The sequence below is a fragment of the Frieseomelitta varia genome, unplaced genomic scaffold (assembly GCF_011392965.1).
Source record: "Frieseomelitta varia isolate USP_RPSP 00005682 unplaced genomic scaffold, Fvar_1.2 scaffold_734, whole genome shotgun sequence".
NCBI classification, from domain to species: Eukaryota; Metazoa; Arthropoda; class Insecta; order Hymenoptera; family Apidae; genus Frieseomelitta; species Frieseomelitta varia.
In genome coordinates this window covers 1-19,377 of record NW_025110517.1, presented here as the reverse complement: position 1 = coordinate 19,377, position 19,377 = coordinate 1, and the positions used below count along the sequence as shown (strand labels likewise).

General features: G+C 36.2%; 3 protein-coding genes across 7 annotated transcripts in view; 1 reads left to right on the top strand and 2 right to left on the bottom strand.

The window, feature by feature from the left end:
• LOC122535529 overlaps positions 1–6,572 on the bottom strand; it is a 28,603-nt gene extending 22,031 nt beyond the window's left edge. For all 3 annotated transcript variants that reach the window (XM_043667133.1, XM_043667134.1, XM_043667135.1), the window contains exon 1: positions 6,231–6,572. In XM_043667133.1, the coding sequence (XP_043523068.1) occupies positions 6,231–6,540 (310 nt within the window). In that variant the 5' untranslated portion in view covers positions 6,541–6,572. The remainder of the gene's footprint in view (positions 1–6,230) is intronic.
• Positions 6,573–7,209: 637 nt separating this feature from the next.
• LOC122535530 (kynurenine 3-monooxygenase) lies at positions 7,210–12,550 on the top strand. 2 transcript variants are annotated; one of them, XM_043667137.1, is made up of 11 exons: positions 7,210–7,474; positions 7,622–7,691; positions 8,022–8,212; positions 8,305–8,353; positions 9,262–9,349; positions 9,430–9,601; positions 9,923–10,174; positions 11,362–11,451; positions 11,601–11,741; positions 12,089–12,250; positions 12,336–12,550. In XM_043667137.1, the coding sequence occupies exons 1-11, from the start codon at positions 7,424–7,426 to the stop codon at positions 12,444–12,446; spliced, it is 1,377 nt and encodes a 458-aa protein (XP_043523072.1). In that variant the 5' UTR covers positions 7,210–7,423; the 3' UTR covers positions 12,447–12,550. The 2 variants fall into 2 exon arrangements, with proteins under 2 accessions (XP_043523072.1, XP_043523073.1); XM_043667138.1 differs by lacking the exon at positions 7,210–7,474 and having other exon boundaries at positions 7,630–7,691; positions 7,996–8,212.
• Positions 12,551–14,539: 1,989 nt separating this feature from the next.
• Positions 14,540–18,903, bottom strand: LOC122535531 (2-acylglycerol O-acyltransferase 2-like). 2 transcript variants are annotated; one of them, XM_043667140.1, is made up of 6 exons: positions 18,815–18,903; positions 17,997–18,276; positions 16,941–17,215; positions 15,905–16,091; positions 15,088–15,287; positions 14,540–14,848 (listed from the first exon to the last, which is right to left on the bottom strand). In XM_043667140.1, exons 2-6 carry the CDS (start codon positions 18,203–18,205, stop codon positions 14,691–14,693), a joined length of 1,029 nt encoding a protein of 342 aa, XP_043523075.1. In that variant the 5' UTR covers positions 18,206–18,276; positions 18,815–18,903; the 3' UTR covers positions 14,540–14,690. The 2 variants fall into 2 exon arrangements, with proteins under 2 accessions (XP_043523075.1, XP_043523074.1); XM_043667139.1 differs by having other exon boundaries at positions 17,997–18,756; positions 18,815–18,833.
• Positions 18,904–19,377: the final 474 nt, after the last annotated feature.

Below are 19,377 nucleotides of genomic sequence, written 5' to 3'. Positions count from 1 at the left end.
GTGTCGCTCTCACTTCTCTGCCGATCGATCAGAACCCCGGCCAATGGAGGCCCTCTGTAAAAATCCATCCGATAAATAAATAATTTCGTGCCTGCATCGTCAGGATGGGACAAAAGGGTAAGGGGGAAGGAGGGGCGTAGGAAAGCTTGAGATCGACTATTTTTACAGGGGGCCAACGAAGAGGATGGGCTGCAACGAAACGGTCCCTCCTCGGTTTCGCGCCGGTGTATTTTCAGAGTAACTCCGTTACGTCACGTGAACGACGTCGAAGACGAGGAAAAAGCCAGGGAAACCGGGTTCTTTTTTTTTTTTCTCAGAAAGAAAAGGATGAATTGATTATTGGCCTGTTTTTTTTTTTTTTTTTGTTTGATCGATTCATATCTGGAGATATTTTTGGAGGTTAGGATTTGAAGTTTTTGCTTTCACTTTTTTACTAAGGTTAAAAAAAAAAAAAAAAGAAACGAAGCTTGTGTGTATTCTTTATGGTAAAATAGATAATGACAAAGTGAGAGACAGCAGTCAAAACGAAATATAAAATTCATCAGAGAAATTAAAAAATTCCTGTCGTAGAAATTTACAGTTCTGACTTCGTACGTTATTAGTCTAACGATCATACTAAAAAATGTGTAAATTTAATTTCGTATTCAACATCGATCCCTGAGTCAATTCTAAATTCTAGTCGCATCTAATTAGAACTTTGAATTCAAAGTTGATAATTGTATTGTTATGCGTTGATGTCATTATTTCTAATAATATGCTGCAGAGGGGAACTTACCAATCTCATTTTGATTTTTACAATGTTTATGCCTCGGTCTCCATTGCGCCGTACGTTCTTACCACATTATTCGCAGCTCTAATGTTAATAACAACGACTGTTTCGTCCGATTTCGTGCGATCGTTCCCTGTTGGCACCAACCGTCCGAGATGCTTCGGTGGCTGTTGGTTATTTCGTCCGTCTTCTAGCGTGTTAGCTGTTACGTCAGACGGTATTATGAAAACGTGATTCAGGGTAGAGTCGCGAGAGGAACGCAGCTTGCGCGAGGGACGCGACACAGTCTACAATCGAGAACAGGTTGTCAAGAGGCGAAGAGGAGGATAACCTCCTGCATTCGAGTGGCTTTAATCATTCTCGGACGTGCTCCACTTTACCACCATTCTCTCGATCTTTGTCCGTCTTTGTGTTTCGAATGTCTCGTTTGAAAGGGGAAGAGATTAAAAACGCAATACGAAACGAATTTATTGGAACAAATAATATTAGGATTGAAAGTTTCTCTCAGAAAGAAATAGTGCGGTGCGACTTGACGAAATCACATCTTCTTACTACATCACTACGAATTAATTTATTTAATTACTGATTACTATTAATTGTACATTAGAGTTTTTGATCTTTGTATTTAAGTTTTTGAGTTAGTAATATTTTAGAACACTTAGCTTTCCTTATAGGATCGATTTTAATTTGTTTAGAATTTACAGGAGGTTAAATTAGGCATATAGAGCAGAGAATACTTGTTGAATTTTCCATCTACTATATGTGCTATGTATGTTTTACGTTAATGTTACTATACTGCGGAAGGAATAGTGTCGAACTTTAACTGAATTCATTCTATTCTCACGTGACAATCTTTTAAATAACGAAAGTTAAGATAAATATGTCAAAAAAGTATCACGTATCAAACATATTAACGATTACCGTATCTTATATATCATGTGATCTAATCTATAATTGTTAGGCAGATGAATAATTTTCTTATAAATATCTTATATGTCAATGTTAATTGAATTCTCATGGCACGTGTCGAGTCTTCAAATTCAAATCGAAGAATCGTCTTGTAGCTGCATAAATGATAAAGCTCTTTAACCTGTCAATTCTCATCGTCGTGTCGTTGAATTATGAGCACGACGCGTACGAGTTATATTGATGGAATTAAATGAACGGCTGGCAAGCGTGTCTTGATGTGCTACATCAAGTGTGTGTCACGACGCTGAGTCAGTGGCCGCCGCATTTCCTGCATTGGAGCAAATAAAATAGCCACAACTTCTTAGGTTCCCATCGGTTCTCTGTAACCACTTAACTGTAACACTATCTTCCAGCCGATTTTTTCGCGCAGGACCAATTCATTTTTATCGGTGTTCTATTGCTTCATTTTCTAATAAAATAATTTTATAATTTACATAAATAATAATTTTATAATTTTATAATTTAGATATAAATAATTTAGAAAGTTTAATTTAGAAAAATCTTGCCTTGAAGCAGAAAATACACAGTTGCCCGATTATACGAAACATATTGAGGAATTCTTTGTAAACAATCTTCGAATCTTATGAAACTTAATGGACGTTCGAATTGATTTATTTATCGAAATTGTCACTAATGGCGTTTGACGTGGCAACACGAAATACTACGTATCGTTGAAAACTTTCGTTTTCAATGGTGATCGTGACACACACGAGCAGAGTATCATCTTTAAAACGATCGTAAAGTTTTACGATCATCTACTATATATTTTGAACAATATCTTTTCTCAAAATTATCGCAACGCGTGTACAGTGCCCTCTTTGAAGCATCATAAAATTTTATAGCTACCCATGCGTTGTGCCAACTATTTTCACATGCTTCGCTTATATCCCTGCTTTTCATGCTTCGCGCATTGTGGTTTCTATATTTATACAGTTCGGAACGATTAATGGCTCCGTCAGTTTCGCGCCGAGGACAGACGTGTCAATGTTCCGCGATTGTCCTCGAAGAAAATGGCGAGATCGATATACCACCGTCCGCGCGAAAGAAATTCACTGGTCGAGATTCTATTTGGTCGTATTTATTTTATCAATCCTATTTGTTCCACGTTACGTTCCACGCTATACAGAAAGAGCAAAGAAATATTGTTTGTTCTGATAAACGTTTCATTGTGCCAAGGTGTTCCCAGTTTCTATATTTACGTGCTGTATCCAAAAATCTCGCAGAATCAACACTCTGTTCGACGGCTGCTGGTTGCATTTCATCCCCGGAGATAAACAGCGAGTCAAAATTATTTGCGCACGGGAGAATACCCGAGGTAACGGGCTATCTTTCGATGCTTTTGATTTAAATGCATAGAGTCGAGATTCCGAGGTAACGAAATCGTAAATTAAACACGAAAACTTGCATATTTTGCAACAAATTTCCAAAGAAAATTAGAGAGATATTAATATCCACTAAAATAAAAATATATAAAATAATTGTTTGATATTGAGAACCTTGATAATATTGAGAACGATGATAATTCATTTCTCTCGTAATTGCAAATCGCGATTTTCTGAATAAAATGTAAGCTGCGTGTTTCTTTTTTTATCGCCACAATTTTCTCGTCATCTCGCGTGTGTTACGAATAATTTTTCTCACCCGCGGCAGAGATTCCCCTCTCCCCCTGTTGTTTTGACATTTGGTTTGTTAAAAATAACAGGCAGTGACGTAACGCCGCGGAACAACGGAGTCGCCGAGAAAGCGAAACAAACGTGCAGTACGATGAAGAATCACATCGTGACGAATTATTAGAGTCGCATTATTTTAATTACAGACGCAGACGCTTACGAAGACTCGCGTTTACCTCGAGACGGCTTGTCCTACTGAGTCGACCGGCCACTTGGCAAGGGGTGTGAATTTAATACCTGTTAATTGTCACGCGAATGCAATCCGCGTGCGTAACGTGTATATTACACTCCATCCTATATATAATCGTACACTCCATCAACGTCGTTTCACTAAAAGAAACTAGAAATTCGAAAACCGAAGGAAATTCGTCGAAATTTCACAGTTTGCCTTTTCGAAAATATGTTGATCCACAAAATATTATGAAATAATTTTCACTGCACAGAAAACAATGCAGAAACTAGAAAATTTGTAGAAAATTTTCCACGTGATAGATTTTCGCGAAGTTAAGAAAATTATTATAGCGTTAAATTCGTTGAAACTCACTCTATCTTAGCTAAATAATAAATATGTAATTAATGAAAATCTACCTACGATCGAACTTTGCAACACTCGAAAAGTTTCTTTCCATGAAAAATATAAAATTTCTGCGTGCAGTCGAGTCTCGGTAAAGTCCCTGAAGTTCAATTTCATTTTGAAAAGACTAAAATTTATGCTCAATATAGTCTTCGCCCCCCCCCCCCTCTGTTTATTTATCGAGAGACAATTTCACGGGGCGCGAGGGAATTAAATCGTCAGGGACGACACGGTCGTTCATCCTGGAGATTCGGCGAGAGGAGAGAAGCGAAAGAAGGTTTGGTCGAGGCCAGCGATTTCAACGAGAAACAGAGGCGTCAATCTCTCCTGCCGAGAGATTTATTTATAACGCGCGAATGCGCGTCTCCGCCTTGGTACATTAAACCGTGCCCGTATTGACGTCTCACTTGTCGTCTTTTGCACGCAAAACCATCTCAATGACGAATCGCGTGCTGCAGTTCTGGCTTTCATCGACACCCACTACGGTGCCCAGCGCGCGGCACACGAGTTATTATGTAATTCGGCGAGGGAGAAGAAGAAGAAGAAGAACGAGAATAAGAAGAAGAGGAACGAAGAACGTGGAAGAAGGGTAGAAAAGGCGTCTAGCAGCCAAGAAAATTCTACAAATATTCGTGCGATGGCCTGATAAATTCCGTCAATTTACAAAAATACACTATTGGTCGAATGCTTGGGATTTTCACGTAACAATTTAGCCGGAGATGACAATTTGGACTTTCGTAAATAGAGTTTTTCTATTTATTTGATCTTGATTGATTTAATTAACTCGGATAGGGAAATAAGTTTTTAAATTTTATTCACTGAATTTCGCGATATTATCGTTTATATCTGTAGTTTGCAATTGAAAAGGAAAATTAATCGAAGATGATTAAATTCGTCGAATATTAAAATCTTACTATCGACGTCTAGTAGTAGCTGTGACTTTTCATTACCCCGAAGAAAGCCCAAAGGAAAACAATTCCAAATTATATTTATTAAATTTTGAACCGTTAGAACAATTATCTGCGCCACTAGATTTCACTGTCACGTAAATGTTCCGTACACGTAACTCGATTTCTGAAAGAGTGATATCGACAGCCCGTCGCGGGCCGTTTCTTAATTTAGTATAATCTTCCCTCGAAGAATTCGGATCCTAACCCAGATTTCTTTTAGAAGAGCGGAAAAGTTGGAAGGCGATGGAAGAGGATAGAGAGCCAGCTTCGCGCTCGAGTCGCTGAACCGAAAGGAATGCAAGAGTCAAAATGGAGAGCGAGACAGACAGAGAGAGAGAGAGAGAGAGAGAGAGAGAGAGAAAGAGAGAGATAAAGAGGGTGAAGCACGAGGTACCCCGAAGAATTCGTTGGCTGCATCAGAAGCAAAAGGGCTTGAGCTATAAATGGGTTACGTAAGATCGAGTAGCTGCCACGTGTCGGCGGACGTCGCGTTGCTTCTGCATTTCCTGAATTCACTTTCGCAATCGACAGACCTGATACGTTTCCAAAAACACTGGAACGTCGAGCTGCCAACCAAAAAAAAAGAAGCTTCGCGAGTATTTTTCTTCCTTATTAACTCATCAATCATGCGTTGATTCATGTACTTTAATCAAATCGTGTAACAGGGATCTCGTTCTATCTTAAATTATTCTTCGAGCCTCTCTTCAACTACACAACATTCGACACGATCCTAAAATACCGTATTTCAAAACCTCGACCGTCTACCTCGAAATAGAAGACATATACTAAATATTAATCTAAAATATCAAATCACCAAAATTAGAGTGTAAACTTTCCCAGAGATTTCTCTCAAATGCAAAACCTAAAATATAAACCGAACTGACTCTAAAAAGTCCAAGAACGAAGGAAAGAAATTTGAAACAAATTAGAAACTCTAACCATTGCCACCGTCTAGCTCCATCCCCTTCCCGGAATAAAATATTTCGTAATTTACCTCCAAGACTCACCAAATATTCTCACCCATTAGAAAAAAAAACAACAAAATTCAAACGAAAGATGCCTCGTTAAGAAAAAAAGAGCAGCAATCCAAAGAACACGAATCCAGAGATCGATGAAACAGTATGAAACCGTCTAATTTTCGGTGCGAAGAATCCAAGCCATTCTCCATCAGCCATCAGAAAGATTTCAAAGATTCAAAACCAGAAATCAAAATGAAAAAAAAAAAAAAAGGAACTCTCCGCTAGACGAGAGTAGCTTGTTTTTTTTTTAGAACGATCACGATACGAGGGAACACTTACACCAGTACACGGCAACAAAATCCTTCTCGTTGAGGAGTCGCTCGAGCTGTTTCGCATTAACTTCCTCGATGACAGGCTCGGCCTCCTTTTGGCCACTCTTGGACCGGGGCTCGTCCGGTTTCGTCCTGGCGACGGCGTCCACGGTGCCCAGCAGGGTGCATAACACCGCGACGACACCGAGAAGGACGATGGTCGTCGCGTATCCGGTCGGCATCGTCGTTGACCCGCAGGTAGTACTCCTCCTTCGTCTCCGCCAGCACCACCACCACCGGCCGAACCGTACCGTCGAAACGTCGTTCGCCGTCGACATCGCCGCACTGACTGGCACACCGGCTATTTTTGATTTTTCGGACAGCGCCGCTGAGCAAACCGACGACGACGGCCACGCCACGTTCGTTGTCGCCGTTTTCAGCTTCCTCGCGCCACCCCCTGGCGCGACCCACCCGGAGGACCTCGAATCTTTGCTCACGGAGACCAGCGAGAGAGATTCTCTTGTTCGCCTGTTTTGTTGACTATGGTCTACTATGGTTCTTGTTTCGAACTGGTTGTCTTTCTTTTTGTTCTTGAGGTCATATAGTTCGTTAAGAATTTTCTTCCCTTTCTTCTCCTTGCGTACGATCTTTTCCATCGTATTGACAATCATAATGTCATTCGGATATTGAGGGATTTTCTCTCTTCTTGCTGGTGAGCAAGGTGATTCCTGAAGCTTTTTCGCTTTCCCCTTTCTTCTTACAAGATGACTTCTTTGATAGTCTTCCCTTTCTCTTGCATTGGAATGTGATCCTTTTCTTTCTCTTGCAGTGGAATGTGATCCTTTTCCTTCTCTTGCTCTGGAATAATTTCTTTCCCCCTGCATCGGACTAATTTTCTAAGATTTTCCTTTCTTTACGCCGGAGATAAGTTTTTCGAAGTTTCCCGTTTCGTTTTACTATGGGATAATTTCGCAAGTTCTGCGAAGACACGTTGCAAATAAAAGTTGGCAAAGAAAAATCCGGGTCCTTTCATATTCTACACTTCTTCCAAAACCTTCCGAATCGTCGAAAAAGAATTACGATTGTATTTTCCTTTTTCGAGGATTAGCGTTACGTGACTCCAGTGACCAGTACTACATTAGTACCTACACGTGTATGTTAAGACGAGGATTATGCTAGGACAGGTAGTTGATCAGCGGCTTCGGTGCAGAACGGTATACCATGGCGGTCGTCGATCGAAAGTCGCGGATTGCCATCGTGGGGGGTGGTTTGGTACGTGTTTTCAATTTCCAAATCGTTTCCTCCAAAGGAAAACGATAGTTGCAGCTTGAATATAACAGAAAAAACTGTCTTCTTAACTGAACATTTTCAAGAGAGATTGTGAAGAAGATTGATACAACATGGTGTTCGATCTTGCAGGTCGGTTCTTTGGCAGCTTGCTTCTTCGCCAAGAGAGGCCATTCTGTATCCATCTACGAATATCGTGCAGGTGATTTTTTTCAAGAATTGTCTTAATTGTTCCTTGAAATTTTATATCAGTTGAACTCCTTTTTTTTTTTTTTTTTTTTTTACTTTCAATTCGTATCTCCCCTTTTTTTTTCTAACGTTCAATTGCTTTAACCATTGAACGCACAATTTTTTTCTATTTTAACAACGTGGAGTGTTGCATTCAACGCTTGACAGAAACCACCCAGGCATTGAAATCTCTTCCGTTCTTTCATATTCACTTTTGCAATAAGGAAGCATACGGTATCTTTCGATCATTTTTTTTCTTTTTTTTCAAAAATGCAAAGATGAAAGTAGTGCTGTCACGATTTAGATATCAGAGTGGAGGATTACCGGGGCCAGAGCATCGATTTGGCACTGTCGATCAGAGGGCGGGAGGCTTTAAGGGCTGTTGGCCTTGAAGAGTCTGTGGTCGATCATCATGGTATTGCCATGCGTGGTAGAATGTTACACAACAAGGACGGCACCCTCAGAGAAATGCTTTACGACAGTGTGAAAGGGAATGTGAGTGACCTTCTAAAACTCGATTTCTCTACTCGAATTTATTTGTCATGAAGTTTCTGTGTCTTTAAACAGTTGCCCTCTCTCCTTTCCAGTGTATTTACTCGGTCAGCAGGCGATATTTGAACATAGTTCTATTAAATGGTAAGTGAAAATCTGTTATCACAATTTTCTTCCACTTTCTCCGCGTAAATATTTCGAAACAAAACATTTCAATACACGCATCATGCGAAATCCGTATGCTTCTTGTAATTAATTCCATGGCAGATAAATTATTATTTAGAGACGAATTGTTTGTAGAAAATAGCCAAAAGGTTTAGACAGAAGTTATCTATATCGAATTATTCTGACAAAGAAATAAATTGCGAGTAACTGCAGCAGACTATCTCGATAGAACACGAGATGCTTTCACGGTGAAAGAAAAATGGCTACTGAATATCCGATAACGCGGCAGTGCGTGAAGCCACAAGAATTCGAGCGTATCGAGTTTCTTGCTACCATCAGCTCTTGTGTGCTTGCTTATGATCTGCGTGAAACGCCCCAACGCCGTCTTAATCCGACATATACCTACTTACGCGTGATAACAAAGTTATCAACAAAGTTTCGAAACAATTTTAGCACAGTATCCTTTTGCTCTTCATTCTGCCTTCAAATTGTCTAATTTTGTCGACTGTTGCCAAAAATCTTGTGGCTCTGGCTAGTTTCATTTCTCCACAAGGTTTCTCTAATTCAGTAATATTTTTTGCAGAAGTTCGTAGTATCGAAGGAAGATAGTACGTGGAATATTTTCACAATAATTTAATAAGTGTTGTTTTTCACTTCACTCGACAGAGAAGGTGAAGAAATGTCAGTTAAATCTGTTTGATCTTTTATTTCGAAGATCTTCCGAATGTACATATACAGAATAATACGAAATAGAGTAAAATTCGATATCTGTTAGAATATTAAATTCTATTTATCAAAATTCGGAATTTCATTCCATTATTGTTTTCTGTTACCCTACTTACTGTTCTTTTTTTTTTTTTTTCGCGAAATTTCCTCACGTTGAATAGCCGCCGAGAAGTATCCGGAAGTGAGTCTCTTTTTCAACAAGAAAATCATCGACGCAAATGTGGATAATGGAAAGCTGAAGATACTGGAGTAAGAATGTTTCCCGTAGAACGAAATAAAGGAAGTTGCACATTTTCTCCGTGGCGTGTAAAGCTCGTTGAATTTTGTAGCACGAAGACGAAAACGATCGAAGGGGTGGAGGCTGATTTAATAATTGGCGCTGACGGTGCTTACTCCACTGTCAGAAGGATAATGGCGAAACGACCGCTGTTCAATTGCAGTCAGACGTACATCGAGCATGGTTACGTTGAGTTATTTGTCCCCGTTGGGACAAACAACGAGGTAAGTGCGAGGTTTCGTCTTTCGCAATTTTCGCAAATATCGCTGAAATTTTCTCTCTTTTCACACGTCCTTCTTTTCTTTTTTTCAATTCCAAAAGAAATTCAGAAACTTCTTTTCGATATTCGATTTTAGGTACAATGATCCAGAAATTTTACGAAAACTCTTCATTATATTCTCTTGTCGCGTAATGAATTTGTAATATTTTCAAAATAGACGTTAATTAGGTATACGGTATTATTCGTTTTCCAGACGTTGTTCTTGTTGCTTGTTTATTTTAGCTTATTTGCATTAGTATTTTCAATGCCTCTATTGGATTTCAAGTTCGCGATGAGTGGTGAACACCTTCATATCTGGCCGCGTGGAGAGTTCATGATGATAGCTTTGCCAAACGACGATCACACCTTCACTGGCAACATATTCGCCCCTTTTGGAACGTTGGACCAACTGAAGACACCGCAGGATTTTCTGAGCTTTTATCAGAAGCAATTCCCGGATCTACTCGAGTTAATTGGAAGAGAGAAATTAGTTAAGGATTACTTCGAAAGGGAGCCAAAAACATTGATTTCCATTAAGGTGAGTTTGAGTGGTTTCGTTGTCAATCGAGAAGATAGTTGAGAATTACTTCGGAAGGAAAATTATTAAGGTAAGTTTTGAATATTTGGTTCGTTACATTTAACATCGGAATTTTGAAATCCTTCAAAATGACGGATTTGCTTTTCTTATAATTGCAAAAAAGGATTGATTGATGAGATCAATATTTATTTTTAATTTATATAATATTTGATATATAATTAGAAATATAATTTAACTAATGTCACTTGAATTTTAATAATTTAGAAGGTAGAATATTTAGATACGTGTGTATATATGTAGATAGATTTGACAGTTCTAATTATATATGTGGATATAATTATTCAAACTACATATGTACATGTATCTTTAATATTCATTTCTATAATATATTCAATCTCTTCTGACCTGTGATCTAAAATAAATTTTTTGCAGTGAAGAAATAGCATCAGATGATTATGCAAATTAAATATGCAACTATCTAGAATATCAAGCTTAATATTCTATATTTGTAAATGATTTCGCAAATATCTATACATTTATATTTATATGAAGTTAAATGTGCGAAGCAATGTAAATATGCAGATATGAGAAAAAATGTAAAAGATATATCGTAATTTTGTTTTTATGAAAGAGAAAATCTTTACAAATTAAATTACCATTAATAAAGTAATTTTATAAACTTCTTGAAAATGGTATTAATCAAATTTCGATTTTCCAGATTCAATATATTTCGTCCATTTTAAAGTAATTTTAAAATCATTAGTCAAACAATTATAATTGATTGAACTCATTAAACAATTATTACTCATAATTTCCTGATTGATTGTTCATGTTCACATTTTCTAATCTAAATGTTTCACATAGCAGAATTCACTAAAATTTGATAATCGTACGCGGCATTGTTTTGTTGCATAATCTACCTTTTTATAATTAAAATAATCAATGAAACAAGAATTTGGTTAAATCTGGCAAATTTCAAGCTTTAAAGTCGACATATTATAATATTTATATTGAATTGTGTAAGTATGTTCATTTGTATCTACAATTATTCCTTGCTAATTTCGTAATTTCGTGTGCATCAATTTATAATTTTCTACTAAAAAGTAATGCCTACAAAAATTATTACTATCTATCGAATAATAATGAAGCGAAATTTTATCTTTACATTTCTCGTAAACACGTCGTAGTGCAAACCATATCACGTTGGAAAAACAACCCTTCTTGTCGGGGATGCTGCTCACGCTATGGTGCCTTTTTACGGCATAGGGATGAACGCCGTGAGTGTTATTCAATTTTCACATCTGACTAACATTGTAAAAAGAAAATATATATAAAAAGATATCTTCGGTAGTCTTGTAATTTATTTAAGTAACCATCGTTATTTACAATCTCGTAAGTCGACCTTTTAATAAATTTAATTTGCCAGGGATTCGAGGATATTTTACTGCTAGACGAGTTAATGGAACGCTACAACTCGGATTTCAGCTTGATCCTACCGAAATTCACGGAACTTCGATGCGAAGACGCGCACGCTATTTGCGAGCTTGCTATGTACAATTATATCGAGGTAACACTCTGTTATTAAAATTTCGTCGAAAAAGAGAAATAGCGATCTTTCGTTTCGCCCAGTTTAAGATCTGGTAGTCTGATCGCCCAGATCTAGAACTGGTAGTTTTTAGTTTTCTGATCGATTAAAAAAGTGACTCTAATTTTTTAAACAATATTACAATTATCTTTGAAGTGTCAACCGACAGAGAAAATGAGATCCCTTGATCTCTCTTAAAGTGAATATAATAAATGAGACGAGTTTGAACAGTTTTAAGGGATGAAAAAGGAAACTTTCGAATTCGTTGAAATTGATTCCAACGATATGAGAGATTGGCGTTGTTGTATCGCAAGGATGGAAAATTTCAGATGAGGGATTTGGTGACGAGGAAGTCCTTCCTTTTGCGAAAGTCTTTAGACACGTTCCTCTACCGACGAATTCCAAATACATGGATACCGCTCTACAGCACGATTCACTTTTCGAGGATGAAGTTTCGGGACTGCATCGCGAACAAGGAATGGCAAGATAAGGTAAGAAAGTAGAAAGTCAAGAGGTAACGTAAGAATTATAAAAGTTATGAAAACTATCCACGAGAAAGTGTTGCATCTTTTATAGGTGTTGCGCAGAATTGGTTGGTGCGTGATGTTCTTGATCATTGGGATGTTGATGGCTCCTTTTGTCGAAGTGCTTGCAGAGAAAAACGCGTTTTCTACTGAATACGAGTAGACACATGAACATAGATACACTTGCACAAATAACATACGCGTAGCAGCACGATCATTTCGATCTGTCATAAACGTTTCTTACTCGCAATAAATTTTCAAACTTTCAATGCGAAATTTATGGTTATTATTTCTTCAAATTCATTTATATGCAATGCTTTTTGTTTGTAAGGCGATTACAAGAGCAATCGTTGAGCTAAAATGAACAAGCAAATTTTGCACGTCGTTATCTTGACTTACACGTATATTATGCACGTGTTCAATTTGCATTTACGTCCGCAGTTTAATTAAAAATTGCAAAATTATGCATGGATATTAATTACAAAAACTTAGAACACGTTGCAGAGCAGTAACAGAAGCATAAACTCTGTGAGTTTCTTATAATGTTTAAAATATCACGAGGATCCTTCTGCACATTTGGTTACGTTACCAAATTTATCAAATGCGTTAATTTTTGTATCAGGTATGTTTTATGATTTAGCATGGACTTTTCAAAATAATATTCTATCACTTTGTTATGTTTGTCCGTATGATAATCAAGTCACGTTGGACCTCCCAAGTTAATCGCTGCGTGAGATGACTGATTGCGAATTCCTTCCATTTCCACGAAATTTCAGATTTTCTTTTCGCTCACCTCATCATGCCAAAAACTTTGCAATTTTACTGATCCATCTGGCTACTCTCAGCAGCATGTCCAAAAAATGTTCGAATGTCCTCAGAGGAGGATTTTACAACGAGAAGACCAGATTATTCTATCATCATTAGATCAGACTTTCATTAGATCAGTTTCAGTTCAGACTAAACATTAGTTAGTTTACATCTAAAGTAGACAGAGTATGTACTTGAAGAACATTACAATCATAATCTGCATTTATATGAAAATAGATATAAAGAGAGAAGGAATGAAATTTATGCAAGTAAGATATGAAATGAAAAATATCATTATCATTCCCAAGTAGGAGACAAGTCCGAGATTAAGATCAATGGTTCGTCAAATCAGTGTTTCTGCAGGAACGGTTATTGTTTAACAATTTGATATAATCCTCAGTCTTTATGAGACTGTTCGAGAAACGGTCGAGAAGTGATTTAATTGGCACGATATAAAAAGTCATTACTTCAGTGATTCAATGATGAAAATAAGGACTATATTTCTGCGTTGTATAAAATACGTCTTTTCTGTGCGAGAGAAACATGTAGCTAGTTATAATCTATGCAAACTAATGTGGCTTTTGTTATTGATTTTAATAACTACTAATTTAATAATCTAATGTAATTAGTTGAAGAATTAACTAATTAGGTAGTGGAGGTACCGTAAAATGAAAATTTCCAACAAATACACTATAGGTTTGAAAACAGGAAAATACATAAAATTTATTTTCTCATCTTTCTCATCTCGGCGGTTATTCGCTGAGTGATTACGTGAATCGAGAAATGCGCATTGATTAATGGATAAACGGTTGAATAATGAATATTAATGACATAATTTTTTATATTTCTTTCGTTGTTTACAAGAAATATGCATATGTATGCGTAAATTTGCATGTACGTCAGCATTTTAAAGATAAAAGAATAGGATATGCTACGGCGCAGTTACAGAAGCATAAAATATAATTCAAGATATTCGAAAATATTTCAAGCTGTCTTCTGCAATAATCTGCTAAACGCGTTAAACTTCGTACCGAGTATCTTTTATAATTTAATTTATCTAATTAATCTATTTTATAATTTAAAATCCAGCGTCTTTTTCAAAACAAAACTTTCTTACTGCAAAGGGCAGTTAGTGACGTGGAATTCACGCGCGTCCCGTACCTCTTCATACCAAAAAATTTGCAATTTCATTATCCAAGTGTCCTATCCTGAGTATCATGTTTGAATCTTCTCTAAAGAGAAGTTAACTACTCTACACTCTTCATCAGATTTCTAGTTTTACAGGATGAATTTTTATAGATCAGGATGCAAGTAGATATGTGACATAAAAAATATGAGGGCAATGCAACATTTGCGGTATTGTCAGAGTAAGTACGTGAGAAAGAATCTTCATCTACTTTTATATGAAAATAGACATGAAAAAAGAAGGAACTAAATTTCTGCAAGTCATTTTAATTTGTAGAAAATTTAATTAACAGACTGACTAAAATACATCGTTTAAAAGTGGCACGTTGACTACCAGAACCCTACAAATCACAAAAGTCATTCAAAAAATAAATATTTATAATTGAGCAACTTCCATTTTTTATTCCACTGAATATTATACGAATTCTAAGTGCACCGTATCAGCATTCTCGACGTATTTGTGTTTCTCCTTCTCGAAAAAGTCCACCAAATGATCGATAAATTTCCCATGATATTCGTTAATCTGCTCTTCGGTTGGTTCTTCAATTTTTGGTAAATCCATCGGACTACCGACTGCAAGAAAAGAAAATTACGAAAATTATAAGAGCTTGCGATTTTTCTATGGAGAAGTGGTAAGTTTCGAAATTTTCTTCTAACTAAATTTTGTTACAAATCTCTATCAACAGAATCGTGTAATAAAAGAGGAATTGTTAAAATTTTAATAATCTAACTTCAATTATCACAAGCATAAATTATTTGTTCATATTACTGGAAAACTATACTATTTGTGCGTTAATTAGTTCATTGCTTACCAACGACAGTGATTGGTGTTCGCCGTGGAATGAAACTGAAACAGTATTGGGAGAATCCTCGTCCAATCAGATAAAGCAGGGGCACACCGAATTTTTTACGAATGTAATTTTGGAGCTTCTTCATAAACGAGCCTTCCGGAAATATCAATTGGTCAAATAGATTCGTTTCTCCGAACGAACAGACAGGAACAATGGGAACGCTAAGACAAACGTGTTCTGTCGTTATAAAGGAACATTACAACACTGATAACGTTTTATCATTAAACTGTAAGTAGAATGCGGATTTTCCACGTATTTTCATGTTAAATATAGGTATCGTAATTATGTTGAATGAAAATACTCAACGTAAGGATTTTCCTTATTTATATAAGGTATACATTAGAATATATACTTTGTTTTAAATATTTCGAGCACCCTTGCAATTTTCTTAGATAGAATGAAATTATAAATGCACTATATACATGAAACGCATGAAAATGCACAAGTTCATCAAAATTAATATTTAAGTGAAAAATGGCCACAAAAATTTGTATAGTGATTATAATTTTAATACGATTGTTTTACCAAATTCTCTATACGTTGCACAGTTTATTATTGATATTTAAAACATACAATACCATATTAAATACTCCAATCGAATTCAGTCAATTGTTATTGACACAATTCACACGGTTGTTTTCCTATTGTTTAGCATTGTTTCTTTTAAATTATAACAGTGAACTAAAAATGAACGATTAATTAAAAGGTGATTTCTCTTATTTCGTATTCTCATAGGCCTGCGAGTCCAATCAACATTAATAATAATAATGATTCTAACCCATTTTTCAACGCGAGCCTTACGAAGCCTTTCCTCCTTTTTATTAAGATACGATAAGTGCCTGGCTTGCATTCCATTGCTTCCGCTGCTCCACCGACGATTAGAATTGTTACTCTTCCGGTGTATGGTGCCTCAGGTTTCGTTGACAGTAATTCATTCAGGCTTTCTGGACTGCTACTGGCACAGCCTGCAGACCATAGTTAAACGTGTAATACTTGGGTTAATGAAGAACTCAAGTATTCTAAGAAACAGAATGATTGTAAATTTGGGAAAGCCAAGAATCAGAAAGAGATCTGTTGATTCACAGATTTATTATTTTGCTAACAGCAATTGTGCAACATTTAACGTGATTTTACGTCATAGATTCAATGAAATTATCTAGAGATATGTATTGTTTCCTTAAAGAAGTATGTTTTAATTACAAAATTCCTTCTAATTATCCGTAAATAAGTAATAAGGGCAAATTCTTAAGTAATTAGGTTGACTTGTAAAACTGAACATTCAGTAACGAATGTAGTTCTTCTGGTTATTGAACGTTGCGAGACTATCATGTTGTTGAGATCTTCTTATTCAGAGTTAGAATTTCAAATGAGATTTTATTATTTATTATATTTGAATACGTAGAGTTACGTAAGTGTTATAAATATCACTGTGTGCATGAACACGGCCATGTGCTACCAGTTTATGTGACGTGTACTATAAAGTTAAATCAAAAATACTTATCTGAATTACGAATCGAAGAGGAAAACTATCAACGCGGTGCAAACAGTGATATTCACGTATGTATCTATTAAGTCTTACACTATACTATCACAGTTCTGCGATCTGGCTATTCGATGAAGAATAAATTTACATATAATTAATAATTACCTAGAATATACATATAATTAATAATTAGAGCGCAAACGATCGCTATTACTCACTAATAAGACGAATAAAAATTAATAATTGCAGCAATATAACATAATTACAGTATACATATGCATGATCAATTTTTTTTTTCAAGATGATGAGGCAATATTCAAATGATACGTACAAGTGATGCGACAGTAATCTCTGAAAAGCGGTGTCTTGAAATGTTGATCCAATATGACAATTCTACTCTCGATATTCGGGAATAATTCGCTGTAACCGGCGGTATCTGTACCAAATGCAGTGCAAACTCCTGCGCATAAAATCCCATGTGGGAAATTGCACAATAAATATAACTTGTTCGGGTCCAAATCGGTGGTTTTCACTAGCTTTATGGGGAAGTAGTTGCAGAAATACCGGTGCACCGCACACGTTTTAAACCACTGTTTAAATTGTGCCCTGTGAACGTGAAAATTCAACTGGTGAAGTAAAATCTAATGCATTAGAAGAAGATTAAGCGGTTTATATAAGTTATACTCCTAGATCATTTATTCTGTTAATGCATACACAATATTGTTTCATGAAAATAAAGTCTGGTTCGCGTACGAAGTATTCGACGTTAAATTTACGTAGAAATTTACTGGTGGATTCATGAAATTTACAAGTAAACTGCATGTTATTTTGAATTTAAATACTCGTGCACTGTCATGCAAATATATCTGTAGAATGCAATACGAATTATGAATAAACTATAATCTCGCTTAAACGAATGTCATTTGATATTCTGAGAAACACGTGTATTATAATTGCAACACTTTGAACTGTAAGTGCAACTGATTAACGATTCCCTATTACAAAAAGATAATACTACGAGCAATATATTTCCAGGAATTTATCATTTCCAAAACTTAACACGTTCCAAATCTTTTGGTAATATTTCAAAAAGCGATGGTGACGTTCACTAAGATTTCACGTCAAGGCTACGTTTTGTTGTGGAATTAAGGGAAAGTTAAGTGAAACGTTCAGGTTCGAATGAAAGCGCAACTATGTATAAAATTTGTAAGAAATAATAAAAATCATATCTGACGTGAAAATTATATTTATCTTTCTGACAAGGGACATTCAAATTGTTCCGAATATTCCGTGTTCCTATCGAACGCTTGAATTATTCGTACTAGAATAATGACAGATATATAATTTTTGAATAGCGTATATGATTCTTTTAATTAATTGCAATTACCTTGTACCGGTGACGTTGTGCATGTAATTGTCATAGTACATCCAGATGGCGTAGAGCAACACTAAGTAGCGCGGAATCTTTGTGTAAATGATGAAATATATCGCAAGAATATATTTTGCGAAATATCCTATAACTATCATAAGGAATATAATAGCATAGTACATAGTTACTGTAAGTGTTTCCAGTCTTCGCTGTAACGAAGCGTTCATCGTTTTCTTCCGTGTCTTTCGTTTTCTTACGGTAAGATCAATTCAATGTTTTTTGGTCCACAGTTGGTGAACTGCAAGTGGATCGCGAAATTTTGTACAAATTTCTGTATTGTTTGAAAACGATTGAAATAATGTACCACTTAGGTATATAAATTACTGTAAGAACTCTGGTAAAAATGCAGAGAATATATCATCAACGAATAAATTTTGCAATATTGTATCAATTTGGTTTAATATTTAATTTTTATTACTTTACTATTTTCTTTTTTTTTTATTTTACTATTTTACCATTCACTGTTTTCACGAACTAAAGACTTTCGTTACACTCATCTATTGTTTCTTTCTTTTTTCTTTTGTAGAACGACGAAAATAGATAACTGAGGAATATATACACTGTTCCTTAATACATCTTCCTTCTTAAACCGCGAAATAGCCGTATTCTGTTGACAAGAGTTCTCAGTTTCCAGTTTCAATACAATTTTTATTCAGTGAAAATTCGTTTTTAACTTCAGGACTTCACAGGAGAAACACTCGACACTTTTAAACAAGCACTACAGAAGAAATGAAAGAAAATAGATACTTGTAATCATTATACGTAATGATACTCACCTCAGATGTGAACTATATCCTTGACAGAAATAAATACGCTTCTTCTAGGTGAGAAAAGATTGCAGTAAATGACACTAGTTAACTACTCTCTTAATGTCCATTTTATCAATGTAGAGGGGGAAATATAGAGAGAACCGGGAGTAGAGTTTGACTGACAAACATTAATGGATTCTTCCCCTACGAATATAAATACGTATATAAATTTGCATGTGTTACGGCAAGCTCGGCGTGATGAACGTTAGTTGCTGCCCGCTTCGCTCGTCGCTCTCTCGTCGTGCCTGTTACAGCCTCCGGAGAGATATTTTAATGAATGAAGACGTGATGTAGAATAAATACGTTTATTTTCAACAAATACAATGACTGAATTGAGTGTAAATGAAGGTGAATGTATGACTGACGCGGGGTCAGTCCTCTGACGGACTGCGTGTGTCTCGTCCAATGGTCTATTGGTGACTCGCCGAATCCTCTTTTCGCTGTGTGTTTACGTCGCCCTTTTAATTGGTAGGCGACTTTCTGGAGCCGGCCAAGGCGCCTTGTTTCCTAGACAAGGCTTTGTTTATGCC